This window comes from Physeter macrocephalus, chromosome 6 (assembly GCF_002837175.3).
Source record: "Physeter macrocephalus isolate SW-GA chromosome 6, ASM283717v5, whole genome shotgun sequence".
Taxonomy (NCBI): Eukaryota; Metazoa; Chordata; class Mammalia; order Artiodactyla; family Physeteridae; genus Physeter; species Physeter macrocephalus.
Genome location: NC_041219.1, coordinates 45,744,754 through 45,757,288, shown reverse-complemented (window position 1 = coordinate 45,757,288; position 12,535 = coordinate 45,744,754). Strand labels below are relative to the sequence as shown.

At 41.2% G+C, this 12,535-nt stretch overlaps 1 protein-coding gene across 2 annotated transcripts in view; it reads left to right on the top strand.

The window, feature by feature from the left end:
* Nucleotides 1-12,535, top strand: part of EP300 (E1A binding protein p300) — a 54,558-nt gene that overhangs the window by 23,083 nt on the left and 18,940 nt on the right. Inside the window, exons 11-21 of one of the 2 annotated variants that reach the window (XM_028490677.1) lie at nt 816-893; nt 1,357-1,466; nt 3,131-3,268; nt 3,731-4,168; nt 5,595-5,774; nt 5,996-6,140; nt 8,042-8,160; nt 8,388-8,471; nt 9,357-9,596; nt 10,017-10,105; nt 12,169-12,249. In XM_028490677.1, coding sequence (XP_028346478.1) covers nt 816-893; nt 1,357-1,466; nt 3,131-3,268; nt 3,731-4,168; nt 5,595-5,774; nt 5,996-6,140; nt 8,042-8,160; nt 8,388-8,471; nt 9,357-9,596; nt 10,017-10,105; nt 12,169-12,249 — 1,702 coding nt within the window. The remainder of the gene's footprint in view (nt 1-815; nt 894-1,356; nt 1,467-3,130; nt 3,269-3,730; nt 4,169-5,594; nt 5,775-5,995; nt 6,141-8,041; nt 8,161-8,387; nt 8,472-9,356; nt 9,597-10,016; nt 10,106-12,168; nt 12,250-12,535) is intronic. The other variant, XM_028490678.2, reaches the window with a different exon arrangement.

The window sequence follows — 12,535 nt, the reverse complement described above, 5'->3', positions numbered from 1 at the left end:
GGCACACGGGCTTCAGTAGTTGTGGCTCAAGGGCACTAGAGCGCAGGCTCAGTAGTTGTGGCGCACGGGCTCAGTTGCTCCGCGGCATGTGGGATCTTCCCGGGCCAGGGCTCGACCCCATGCCCCCCGCATGGGCAGGCGGATTCCCAACCACTGCGCCACCAGGGAAGCCTTACCTGGAAGCTTTAAAGAAAGAAAAAAAAAAAAAGGAAGATACCTTAAACATAATTAGTGAGCAAACCAAGGAAACTATTTTCATATTAAAGGTGCTAGTTTCCTTAATATACATTTAGAGTATATACATATGTATATTTTCATCATTCTTAGTTATTTCTATTTTTGTATTTGTTTTAAGAGGTGCGTGATGAGATATAGAGCAGTGTAATGTGTATTATTTAAAGTCAGTGTTCACAGTGGGCTTCTATGCATAAAAACACATCATTGGGGTACACAGTCAAACTTGGTCACTGGACAAAATCTGTGGCTGTTGTCTGTAGAGGTATTCTTCATACCAATGAAATAATCAGGCTTGATCAAATAACAGCTTATTAAATGCTGTATTAGTCTTTTTAACTATGAGCTTTTATATTGTCCTGTCAGTGCTGAAAGCACCCTGGTTCATAAAGAAATGTACTAAAACCATTTGGAGGCATTTTCTTGTAGTCCAGAAATAACATTTTCTTCAGGTTCCTGTCTAGTTCATAGCTTTATTTTTTTGATATTCAGACTGAATTCTGTAAGTTATACTTTATTTTTTAAAGGGGAATGGCTGCCTGAAAAGATGCATTTCTAACCATTTCTGTATTCCATTCTAGATGGCCCTCTACCTGATCCATCTATGATCCGTGGCAGTGTGCCAAACCAGATGATGCCTCGGATAACTCCACAACCTGGTAAGTTATGAAAGAAATCAGTGTACTTAACCATGGCTTTTTTTTTAACAGAGTTCCTAGTGTATTACAAGATTACACCTGCCGCAGGCCAGCAGCAGGTATCATAATTACCTGCCTGAGAAATCAGAAAGCCTTTTATTAGAGTAGGAGCCCAGGGAGGAAGGAAGGGTGAAGAGCAGATTGGCTGACAGGTCAAGGGGCAAAAGACGTTAAATGATCAAGCATCCATTTAAAAACAACTAGCCAAGATGAAATTTATTCCAGGTTGTAAAATTTGGTTCAGAGACCATACATTAATTAACAGTGCCCTTCTGTGACTGCTGTGAATGAAACAAGAGATTCACAGTTGGAAGCAGTTGTCTTTATTTGTCCTGATACAGTGACATAGAATCATAAATAAGAACTCTTTTATTCTCCAATTACATGAAGGTGTTCAGATCTAATATTTTACACTTATTCACAGGTTTGAATCAATTCGGCCAGATGAGTATGCCCCAGCCCCCTATTGGACCCCGGCAAACCTCTCCTCTTCAGCACCATGGACAGTTAGGTCAACCTGGAACTCTCAACCCGGTAAGTTTGACCTCTGGGTAATCTTTTTGGCCTTTACTTGACTTTGTGTGTGTGGGTGTGGGTGTGGGTGTGTGGGTGTGTGTGTGTGGTACGCGGGCCTCTCACTGCTGTGGCCTGTCCCGTTGCGGAGCACAGGCTCCGGACGCACAGGCTCAGCGGCCATGGCTTACGGGCCCAGCCACTCTGCAGCATGTGGGATCTTCCCAGACCGGGGCACGAACCTGTGTCCCCTGCATCGGCAGGCGGATTCGCAACCACTGCGCCACCAGGGAAGCCCTACTTGACATTTTTAAAATCCTTTTTCTTTGAGAGAACAAATTCTCACACTTGCTTAAACAGCTAACTATACATAATTAATTCTTAACGTTGGTTTTTTTTCTATAATTCCGTTGTATTTGCCCTTAATATAGAATGATTAAATAATTAAAACTAAACCATATACCACAAATAGGCAGAGAATACTGAAGTCCTTAATTTTCACCTACCTCTTTTACCTGTATGTGTTTTTAGAAATTTATTCTACAGAAATAATTCCTGAGATAGTAAAAGGATGTAATTTGAAGAAAATTCATATTAAGGATGCTACATTATGTATTGTGTTTTAGGAAAAGGCCATAGCCTGAATGTACTGTAAGGGATTCATTATGTTTAAATTACAGTACATCTGTAAATTGGAATGCTTCATAAGCATTAATTTCAGAACTTACATGATGGCATGAAAGGTGTTTACAGCTTTAAGTGGGAAAAGCAGGTGTCTAAAGTATATTTATTATAGGATCCTGCATTGTTAAGGACTTTCTTGATTATAATTTATATAAAATGAACACTAAAAGAAAGATTTCCTTCCAAATACTGTTCACACATAGTCACAGTACTAGAAAGCTTATAAGAGCAGCCAGTCGCTGCTGCCTGGAGTCTCAGTGTTGAGTAGGCTGCATACTCTGACACAGTCATCTCTCTTCCGCAATGCCTCTCTTCCCCAAACACAGAACCTACCCAGGCAGGAAACTGTCAAGGGTGATGGAGGGGCAGTTGCCTGATTTTAGAGAGTGGAGAAGATGGCCTCTGAGCATCTCACTGCTGCTTATGCAAATTCTAAACCTGTCATCCAGCGTTCCATATTGGCCCCAACCCTTACCCTGCCTCTCAGAGTTAGTTAGTGCTATCAATTGTTAAGCCTTTCTGGAGTTGTCTGGCACCACCAGTCTGCTGTGTTTCATGAGGGGTCTTATTCTTCATTTTAACCTACGAAACAAATACCTTTCTTAGCGTATGAAGTTCTTGGCCTTTGGTATCCATAATTACTCATTATGGAGTCTTGTTTGTGCTTTAACAATACCACCTACGTAAGCAAAGACCTCATGAAATTGTGATTCGCTCTCCTCACTTATAAAACAAACGGAGTGTATAGGCAGTTACCTCTGTGCCTCGTTCTAGATGCATTTGTGTAATTTCTTTACGGTGGGCTTAGGTGAACTGTGAGGCTGTTCTCCATTATCTTGGCATGAGCGTCAGCTGTTGTAGCACCACTTTCTTCCTTTCTTACCCCACCCTCCCCATAGCAGGGCCAGAGCAATTGGTAATTCCAGCTATAGTAGAGTAACTGAAAAAAAGCAATTTGGTGCTCTGTGTTTTTTTGTTTTTGTTTTTGTATGTGTGTACAGCCTATGGGCTATGGGCCTCGCATGCAGCAGCCTTCCAGCCAGAGCCAGTTCCTTCCTCAGACTCAGTTCTCAACACAGGGAATGAATGTAACAAATATGCCTTTGGCTCCATCTGGCAGTCAAGCACCAGTGTCTCAAGTATGTCTCAAAAATGGTGTTTTTTGTTTTTTGTTTTTTTTTAAACTTGTTTCTGTGATTCCTAAAACTTCTCTTAACTTGGGTTTTTACAGAGAAGGGTGACAGCAAATAATGGGTGGAAATAGATGATTAAGCTTTTAATAAGAACAGTTATGGACATGGTATTCTGAACATGAAAGGATTACTGTGTGACACAGAAGTGGTATTGATTGCTAATAAGTAAGAAAGATTAGATTTTAAATAAAATAGTTTTAACCATTTTTTAAAATAGTGAGCTCATTTACTCTGGCTGAAGAGAGCATAGGACGGCCAGAAAACACTGCATGCTCACCTGTCCCATGCCTCTGCAGTGGCTGAGGCCATTCTGCTGATTTTTTTTAAGTCTACTTAATTAAATACTGTATTGGTTGGATTTTCAATTCTGTTCTGAATTGCGTCTTGTTATGTTTTTCATTTTAACAGGCACAAATGTCCAGTTCTTCCTGCCCTGTGAACTCTCCTATAATGCCTCCTGGGTCTCAAGGGAGCCACATTCACTGTCCCCCTCTCCCTCAACCAGCTCTGCATCAGAACTCACCCTCACCTGTACCTAGTCGTACCCCAACCCCTCACCACACTCCGCCAAGCATAGGGGCTCAGCAGCCACCAGCAACAGCAGTTCCAGCCCCTGTTCCTACACCTCCAGCCATGCCACCTGGGCCACAGTCCCAGGCTCTACATCCTCCTCCAAGACAGACGCCTACACCGCCACCAACGCAACTTCCTCCCCAAGTGCAGCCTTCACTTCCTGCTGCTCCTTCAGTTGACCAGGCACAGCAGCAGCCTCTGTCCCAGCAGAGTACAGCAGCCTCTGTGCCCACCCCGACAGCGCCACTGCTGCCTCCGCAGCCGGCAACTCCAGTAAGCAGAGACGGGGCTTTAAGCAGGATCATGTCAGCTGTGCTGTAGTTTTACACTGCTTCTGTGCTGTTTCTTTATTCTTTTCCTCCTTTTGTTTTTTTTTTTTGGCCGCATTACACGGCTTGTGGGATCTTAGTTCCCCGACCAGGGATCCAGGCCCGGGCCCACGGCAGTGAAAGTGCCGAGTCCTAATCACTGGACTGCCAGGGAATTCCCTGTGCTGTTTCTCTTCTGTGTTGTTGTTTCTTCTCTTATTGTTGTCTCCCCAATTAGACTAGAATCTGTTTATAGTTAACAGACCTTCTTTCTCTTTTTTCTTGCTGTCATACCTAACATAAGAGGAGCTCAAAAGATTTTGTTTAGATCGTATGTTGACCATGGTCATGTTGTATTCCGAGGCTTGAAGGCATGTAAGGAGAGGTGACAAAGGGAGAGCATCGACAGTACATTTAATACCCCACGTGAATTTTACAAATATTTAAAGAATCTTTTCATACAGTCTGAACTGATGTACTCGAGCAAATGAACAAAATCATCGATTTATGAGTGTCTGTGGTACTAGCCGAAGTTAGAAAATTCATCATGTAAGAGATTAGAAAACTATGGGCCTGAAACAAACCGGTAGCTTCCTTGTGAAAGGCTTGTTATCTATATAGCAGAGATGCAAATGCACATCTGATACTTGCATCCTTACTAATAGAACTCTATGTGTCACAATCTAAAACTTTCTACTTGATCACTGATACTAATATTTCAGTTCTCTGTCATACCGGCAAACTGAGGATCCCCATGTAGTTATAGCTACTTCATAAAACGTTGCTTATCCATGACTGGTTCATCTTAGCTTCTGATATGTAAGGAAAGGCAGGATGCAGAAAGGAAACTTAATTCTGTGTAGGATAGTTTCTGAAAATACTAATTTCTCATTATGAGATATCTTATTGGAAGACTTAGGGAAAAAACAGAGATTGCTAGTTATCCCATTAGAATGTGATGATTCAAAACACCTGCTTATTGTGGGAGTTCATTATATTCTCTCTAGTTTTCTGTACATTTGAAACCTTTTCTAATGAGAAGTTTAAAAGAAAAGATTGCCAGTCATCCTTATTGTCTTTCCATTTTTCTATAAACATGAACTCCTCTGAGGTAGTCATTTCTGAAACCCCCCTCCCAGGCACACTGCCACAGAATGAGTTACTGAAGAAACAGTTGCCTACTCTTTTATCTACAACCAACCAACCGGTATTTGCAAGTCCTCAGTCTCCTCTACTTGAGTGTAATTTACTTCAAGGGGGCGAAATAGGTCGAGTAAGTGAAAGCACCATCAGTGGGTGTAATGACACTAGCGTAAAAATAGGTAGTTAATCATGCCATCTTGTTGTGTGTAATAGGCAAACTTTTTGTTTTTCCCCCTCTTTCTACCCAGCTTTCCCAGCCAGCTGTAAGCATCGAAGGTCAGGTATCAAACCCTCCATCTACTAGTAGCACGGAAGTGAATTCTCAGGCCATTCCTGAGAAGCAGCCTTCACAGGAAGTGAAAATGGAGGCTAAAATGGAAGTGGATGCACCAGAACCAGCAGATACTCAGCCAGAGGATATTCCAGAGGTGAGAGTAGGGCAGTTACTGCTGTTTTTTGGTTAGGACCTCTGTCTAGGAACTCAAACATGTTACAGGAAAGTATTCTATAATTAGGTCTCATTTTATTGATTTCCATATGAAAAAGGGTCTTCAGCTACATCCACAGGGGAGAGTAAATAAGATAATGATGTTATTGCTTCTCAGTTACATGTCTTTGGAAAACCAAAAATTCCTACCTTGCCTTTTAGACTAAAGCAGAAGACTGTAAAGCGGAACCTACAGAAACAGAAGAGAGAGGCGCTGAATTAAAAACTGAAACAAAAGAGGAGGAAGACCAGCCAAGTACTTCAGCAGCCCAGTCATCTCCAGCCCCAGGACAGTCAAAAAAGAAGAGTGAGTCTCTTAGGCTCTTTGTTTGTGGAGGCAGAGAAAAAACCAAAGACCTTAGTATAGTAGAGTGAGATTGGGTTTCTTGGGCCTTGGAATTGAATTTTAATGTGATTTCATTAAGCTTGGAGCCCTTGGCCTGTTCTCTTCATTATTGTTAATGTTGGAGAAGAAATTTTCTTTCCTTTAGGTATATGTGCTTCCTACAGTCAACTGGGTGGCTAACAATTTCTCAAAATTATCTTTGTCAGAGGACAGAAATCATTAAATAATATTCTTGACTAAAATGCAGGAAATAATAGCAATAATAATATTTTTTGTTAACCTGCTGTGCACCAGGCACTGTGCCTCAACCTGCTGTGTGTCATCTAAGAACTTCACAGCCCCTCTGTGAGGTTACTGATCCCTGTTTTACAGGCAGGAAAACTGAGGCTCAGCAAGGTCAAGTAACACTTCCCAGCTCACTCAGCCCAGGCAGGCTGATTCAGAGTCTCTGCTCTGAACCATGCTACTGAATAATAATGAGTCAAGCCAGGCAAGCAGCAATGCTTAGCAGAGAGTGTCAAACAATTCCCACAGAAATTAGTTTACTAACTAGTTTAGGACTAGAACTTCTCGTGGCTCTAGTGACCCCTTCAGTGGCACAGGTAGGACTTATCTCAAAGTGGAATGTGCTGGCTCCTGAAGATGATGTGTACAAAAGTCCTCTGTGAATACAATATACTTTAAAATGATGGGGTTAAAAAATTATTTTCATTAAAAAATAAGGTTGTTGGGACTCCCCTGGCGGTCCTGTGGTTAAGACTCCATGCTGCCACTGCAGGGGCATGGGTTTGATCCCCCGCGGGTCGGGGAAGTAAGATCCTGCATGTGCATGGCATGGCCAATGAATGAATGAATGAATGTTTGTTATATATGGAGATGTTATTTTGATTAGGCTGCAACAAACCCAATCTTAATATTAGGAATCTGCTTTTAAAACAGCTAATCTCACAAATTTGCTCAAAGCACAACAAAGTATGAGACAAAGAAGATTCTCCCGTCTATTTGTCTGATTTTTTTCATGTCAGCCCCCACCATGTGGTGAAAAAATACTCAAGGTACTGACAGATATACCCCCTTGAAGATAAAATTAATTTGTAAATAGAAGAAATAATAAGGCCTCTCTGCTCAGCGTGATTCAGAGCTTGAACTGGACCCTTAATGGCCAGCTTCTTAAATGGTAGTTTAAATTAATTCCATTTGGGACATGCCAGCAAATCTTTCCTGACTTTTGGGAGACATACTGAGAACACATTTGAGCATAATTTGATCAACTGAGTCCATCATTCTGGCAGTAACAATTTAGTTCTTTCTTTAGACTGAAACCTAACATTTGCCGTTAAAATAGTAAATACGTCTTCTGCTGAAGCTCTAAAACATCAAGCATTTCAGTGAAGGACTCTTGGCCTTCAGTGGCTCTGATTGCTTTGGCGATAAGACAATACCAGGTCTAATTTCTGACTTGTTACATGCTGATACCGGGAAGGAGGGCTTCTTCCGTTCTTGCTTCACAGCATCCCCTGCCTGTCATATCTTTTGGAACATTCTGACAATTGGAACATTCTGACAAGTCTTTTCATAAATGTTTGGAAGGCTTAGTTAGCATTCTGCTTCTACTTGGTCAAGACTATCTTAACTAGGTTTCTGACTGAGAAATTATCTGAGCCATGAAGGGTATGACTAGACAAGGTGTTTTAAAGGATCTATCTGAACCAGGAAATAGAAACACCCTTAGTGATATTTCATGGGGACAATGTAGGGAATTTTGTGTTCTCTGAGTCTTGAGATATATTTTATAGTTTCGACTTGAACTTTTTTTCCTCTTTTGCTTAATTGGTAACTAATTTCAAATATACTCTCTTAAGTTTTCAAACCTGAAGAGTTACGACAGGCACTGATGCCGACATTGGAGGCACTTTACCGACAGGATCCAGAATCCCTTCCCTTTCGTCAACCTGTGGACCCCCAGCTTCTAGGAATCCCTGTAAGTATGTGGTGGTACTTCTCTTTTCTTTTAAAATTCGTTAACAGCTTTATTCGGATACAATTCACATATTTGTACAAATCACCCATTTAAAGTGCACAGTTTAATGGTTTTTGTGTATTAACAGAATTGTGCAGTTATCACCACAGTCAGTTTTGGATGATTTTCATCACCCCAAAAAAGAAACCCCATTTCCATAAGCAGTCACTCCCCATTTCCACCTACAGCCCCTACTACCAACCAACTGCTGGTCTGCCTTCTGCCTCTGTGGATTTGTCTCTTCTGGACATTTCATCAAAGAGAGTCTTACAGTATGTGGTTCTTTGTGACTGGGTTCTTTCACTTAGCATAATGTTTTCAAAGTTTGTCCATATTGTAGCACAAATCAATACTTCATTCCTTCTTATGGCCCAGCAATATTTCATCATATGGATGTGCATACATTCTTTTTACCCGTTTATTAGTTGATAGACATGTGGGTTGTTTATACTTTTTGGCTGTTGAGGATAGCACAGCTGTGAACGTTTACATAGAAATTTGTGTGTGTATCTTTTTATCTCTTGGGTATATATCTAAGAGTGAGATTGCTGGATCATATGGTTTATTTTTATCACTTGAGTAGCAGTAGTTCATGATAGAAAAGATAGATCTAAATTAGCTTCATCTGCTTTTAAAGTTGCCTTTATACACCAGGCTGCTCGGAGGTTTCATTTGAGTATTTTAAGTTGTATTGGTTAAGTCATTGGAGTGCTTCGAGGGGTAAAAATCTGTTAGAATCTTTTTTTTTTTTTCCTATATTTTTCTGTGGCCTTAGGTGGATCACCAATATTTTCTGGGCTTAGTTTCATCTGTAGGCCGCATCTAGTACTAAAATGTGAAGGGTCTTTGATTTCTTGGTCTTTTAAGTTGATCACACATGTACTGTGGTAAAGTATCCAGAATCACTCCTGTAGATGATCAGCTTGCTCCTACAAAGTCTAGAGTAGTTGTTATTCTTTCTGCCCCTGGCTGCTTCATATCTCTGTAGACTAATGATTTAAAGAAGTGATGGGCATCGATCATTTCTTTGGAAATACAGACACATCAAAGACTCAGCATTATCCAGAAAATTTATAGTGATTATAGCAAGATATGCTGTGGACCTTGAATATAGTGAGACTTTTGGATAATGTTGTTTGGTGTCACTTGTCCTTCAGGATTACTTTGATATTGTGAAGAGCCCCATGGATCTTTCTACTATCAAAAGGAAGTTAGACACTGGACAGTATCAGGAGCCCTGGCAGTATGTGGATGACATTTGGCTTATGTTCAACAATGCTTGGTTATATAATCGGAAAACATCACGGGTATACAAATACTGCTCCAAGCTGTCTGAGGTCTTTGAACAAGAAATTGACCCAGTCATGCAAAGCCTTGGATACTGCTGTGGCAGAAAGGTAAGAAATGTTTGCACAGATAAGAACTGCATGGAAAACTTGCCAGTTAGAATCCTGAGTCATCAGATTGTAAGTTCATCTTTGGTAGGGACTTCGTGGTATTTCCCTGTGGTGCACAGGGCGTGGCATGTACTAGTTTTCCTGTACATGGCAATTCACATTGAGCTCCTCTTGTCCTCTTCAGTTCTTTGGTAATTGGTGGAAGGATATGACTGTTAAGCTTACCTCAGAGTGGTGGAATAAAACAGTAGCAAACTAGATTAGTTTTAGTTCAGTGAACTGTCTTGGAAACTGAAATAACCCATTATAAGAGACATAATGAGAAGTAAGGCTTCACTAACTCTGTTTCTGGTTTACTTGCCAGTGTAAATATTTTAGCTTGCCCTTCAAACCATATTTACCAAACGGTTTCTTTTGCAGTTGGAGTTCTCTCCACAGACACTCTGTTGCTATGGCAAACAGTTATGCACAATCCCTCGTGATGCCACTTACTACAGTTACCAGAACAGGTAAGCTCGACCTGTGTGGACCATGGTCAGAGTGTCCGCGTGTCCGGGGAGTGCATGCGGATGGACCAGCACACATACAGTCATGGTTCATGTGTAATTTGCTTGAAAACAACTGTACAGCACAAGTTCTGGTCTTTGCATTCTGCCTTTGTTTGCAGAATTAAACGATTTTCTAGTAGAAAGTAGCTTTGTATCAGTTGTCTGGGCCCTTGTTTTTATAAGGCAGGAACCCAAGGCATTAAGAAGTGGGCTTCCCTGGTGGCGCAGTGGTTGAGAGTCCGCCTGCCAGTGCAGGGGACACGGGTTCGTGTCCTGGTCCGGGAAGATCCCACATGCCGTGGAGCGGCTGGGCCCGTGAGCCATGGCTGCTGAGCCTGCGCGTCCGGAGGCTGTGCTCCGCAACGGGAGAGGCCACAGCAGTGAGAGGCCCGCATACCACCAAAAAAAAAAAAAGTTAAGCAACTTTATGAGCTGGTGGCATACCTGGGATTACATCCCAGGCCCCATATTTTTTTCCCACTGTCCTTTTATAGCTTACCACAGCCTCATGCAAAACAAAAAAATTTCAAACTAATTGGTCTACTTCCCTGTGAAATTGCTTCCATCTATTGCCATTCCCAAAACTACCCAGAAAACTTTAACCAAAAGTTTGTTAGCCAGCTGTATCTTTTAGGAAATGTTTCCTTTTTGTGTGCAGTCGATACCTAAGTTTTTCTTGGAGTATGTAAAAACAAAGGATCCCAGGGTATTTGCTTTGCCTTTGTTGAGCACATTTTTTAATGTGCTCTGTACCAGACTGTTCCTTTCAAAGATTTGCATATGACCATGGACGGTAGGCTTCTAGTAAATTAGACACTTCTGCCTTATTTTCTCCTGCTCAAATAAGGGCTGTAATCACACAAATTGGATTTGCTAATCTATCTTAATCATGATTTGTCTTTTATTTTGTGTAATCAGCCAACAGTATAGCTGGCATGGGGTGTAAATAAAAAAGCAAGGCTGGACAGTCAATACTTTGATGACCCAAACCCATGGTGGTCGTTTTTTGCTGAACTTGTGTGCTACAGATGTATTTCTAGCTTTGAAAAAGTCACTTAAACTTTTTGTTTTATTTACAAAAAGTTAGGTGCACTCCCCTAATGCTTTGCAGTTGTAAGAATCTATAGTGTTTTACTCCTTAAAACCTAGGAAAAGTGGGGCTCAAGTTGTTCAAAAAAGCAAGTGACAGCTGGCATGCTATAATCTTGGCATTTGTGTACCTTTTTCGGATTTTAAGCACCAGTCTACAGCGCCCAGGAGTATATAATCATGTATCTGCATACACCACTGCCTTTTCCCTCTTAAACTGTGTCAGTTGGTGACTACAATCAGTATTTAAATGCTTGTGCAGACTTTTTATTGTACTTATGTGGCTTCCTTGGGATCAAAAGGAAATTTAGGGTGTTTTTTCAGACCACAGTTGTTTCTAGATGATTATGTCCTGGTACTGTATCCGTAGTGGATTTTTTTCTTTGGAAGTGGGGAGGTTTTTTTCTTTGCTATGTTTGGGTAATAGAGTAGTAGTTCTCTCCACAGTATATGTATCCTACTTTCGATTATTTGCATCAAGTAGCATTAATTACTAAAATGAAAGGGTGTAGGTCTGTGTGAGACTTGTTTGTTTTATTTGCTGTAATCATTTGCTACTTGTGATCCCATTGAGATATTTAATGCTAATCTGTGCTTTGCCTTGGCTTTCTGCTTTGTGTTGTCTTGTCTTGCTTTTATGTTTTTTGTTGTCCTGCAATCCCTCATTTCTTCGTTTGTTTTGTGTTTTTTTTTTTCCTCCCTCATGCTTGTCGTTGTCTGCACTTGGCTTTGATTGCAAAAAACAAAAACCAAAAACAAAACCCAAACTGTGGTGCCCATAAATCTGCATCATTGAATGTCCTTGTCGCCGTTGATGACCTGCTCTCTGCTCCCGTCCCCCTCTTGGCCTGCTGTGATTGGTGGCTTCGTTGCTTGGCTTGGGCTGTGTTGTGTGAACGGAACAGTTCACCCCAGTATGGCCTTCTTGCCGACAGGTATCATTTCTGTGAGAAGTGTTTCAATGAAATCCAAGGGGAGAGCGTTTCTTTGGGGGATGACCCTTCCCAGCCTCAAACGTAAGTAACTATATCATTTTGGAAAGTACTCTCTTATTTCTCAGTTTGTTGTCAGGTGATTATGCTCAGGCTTCTAAGTGGTCTTGGGTTATGCTGTCCAGTATCGTATAGCCCCAGGTAGCTATTTAAATTCAAATTAATTCAAAGTAAATAAAATTTAAAATTCCCAATTTCAGTTACTCAGTAGACAGTCTGTGGCTAGTGGCTGCCATATTGGTCAGCACAGATAGAGAACATTTCCATCATAGTAGTAAGTTGTGTCGGTACTGATCTAGGGAATACATCA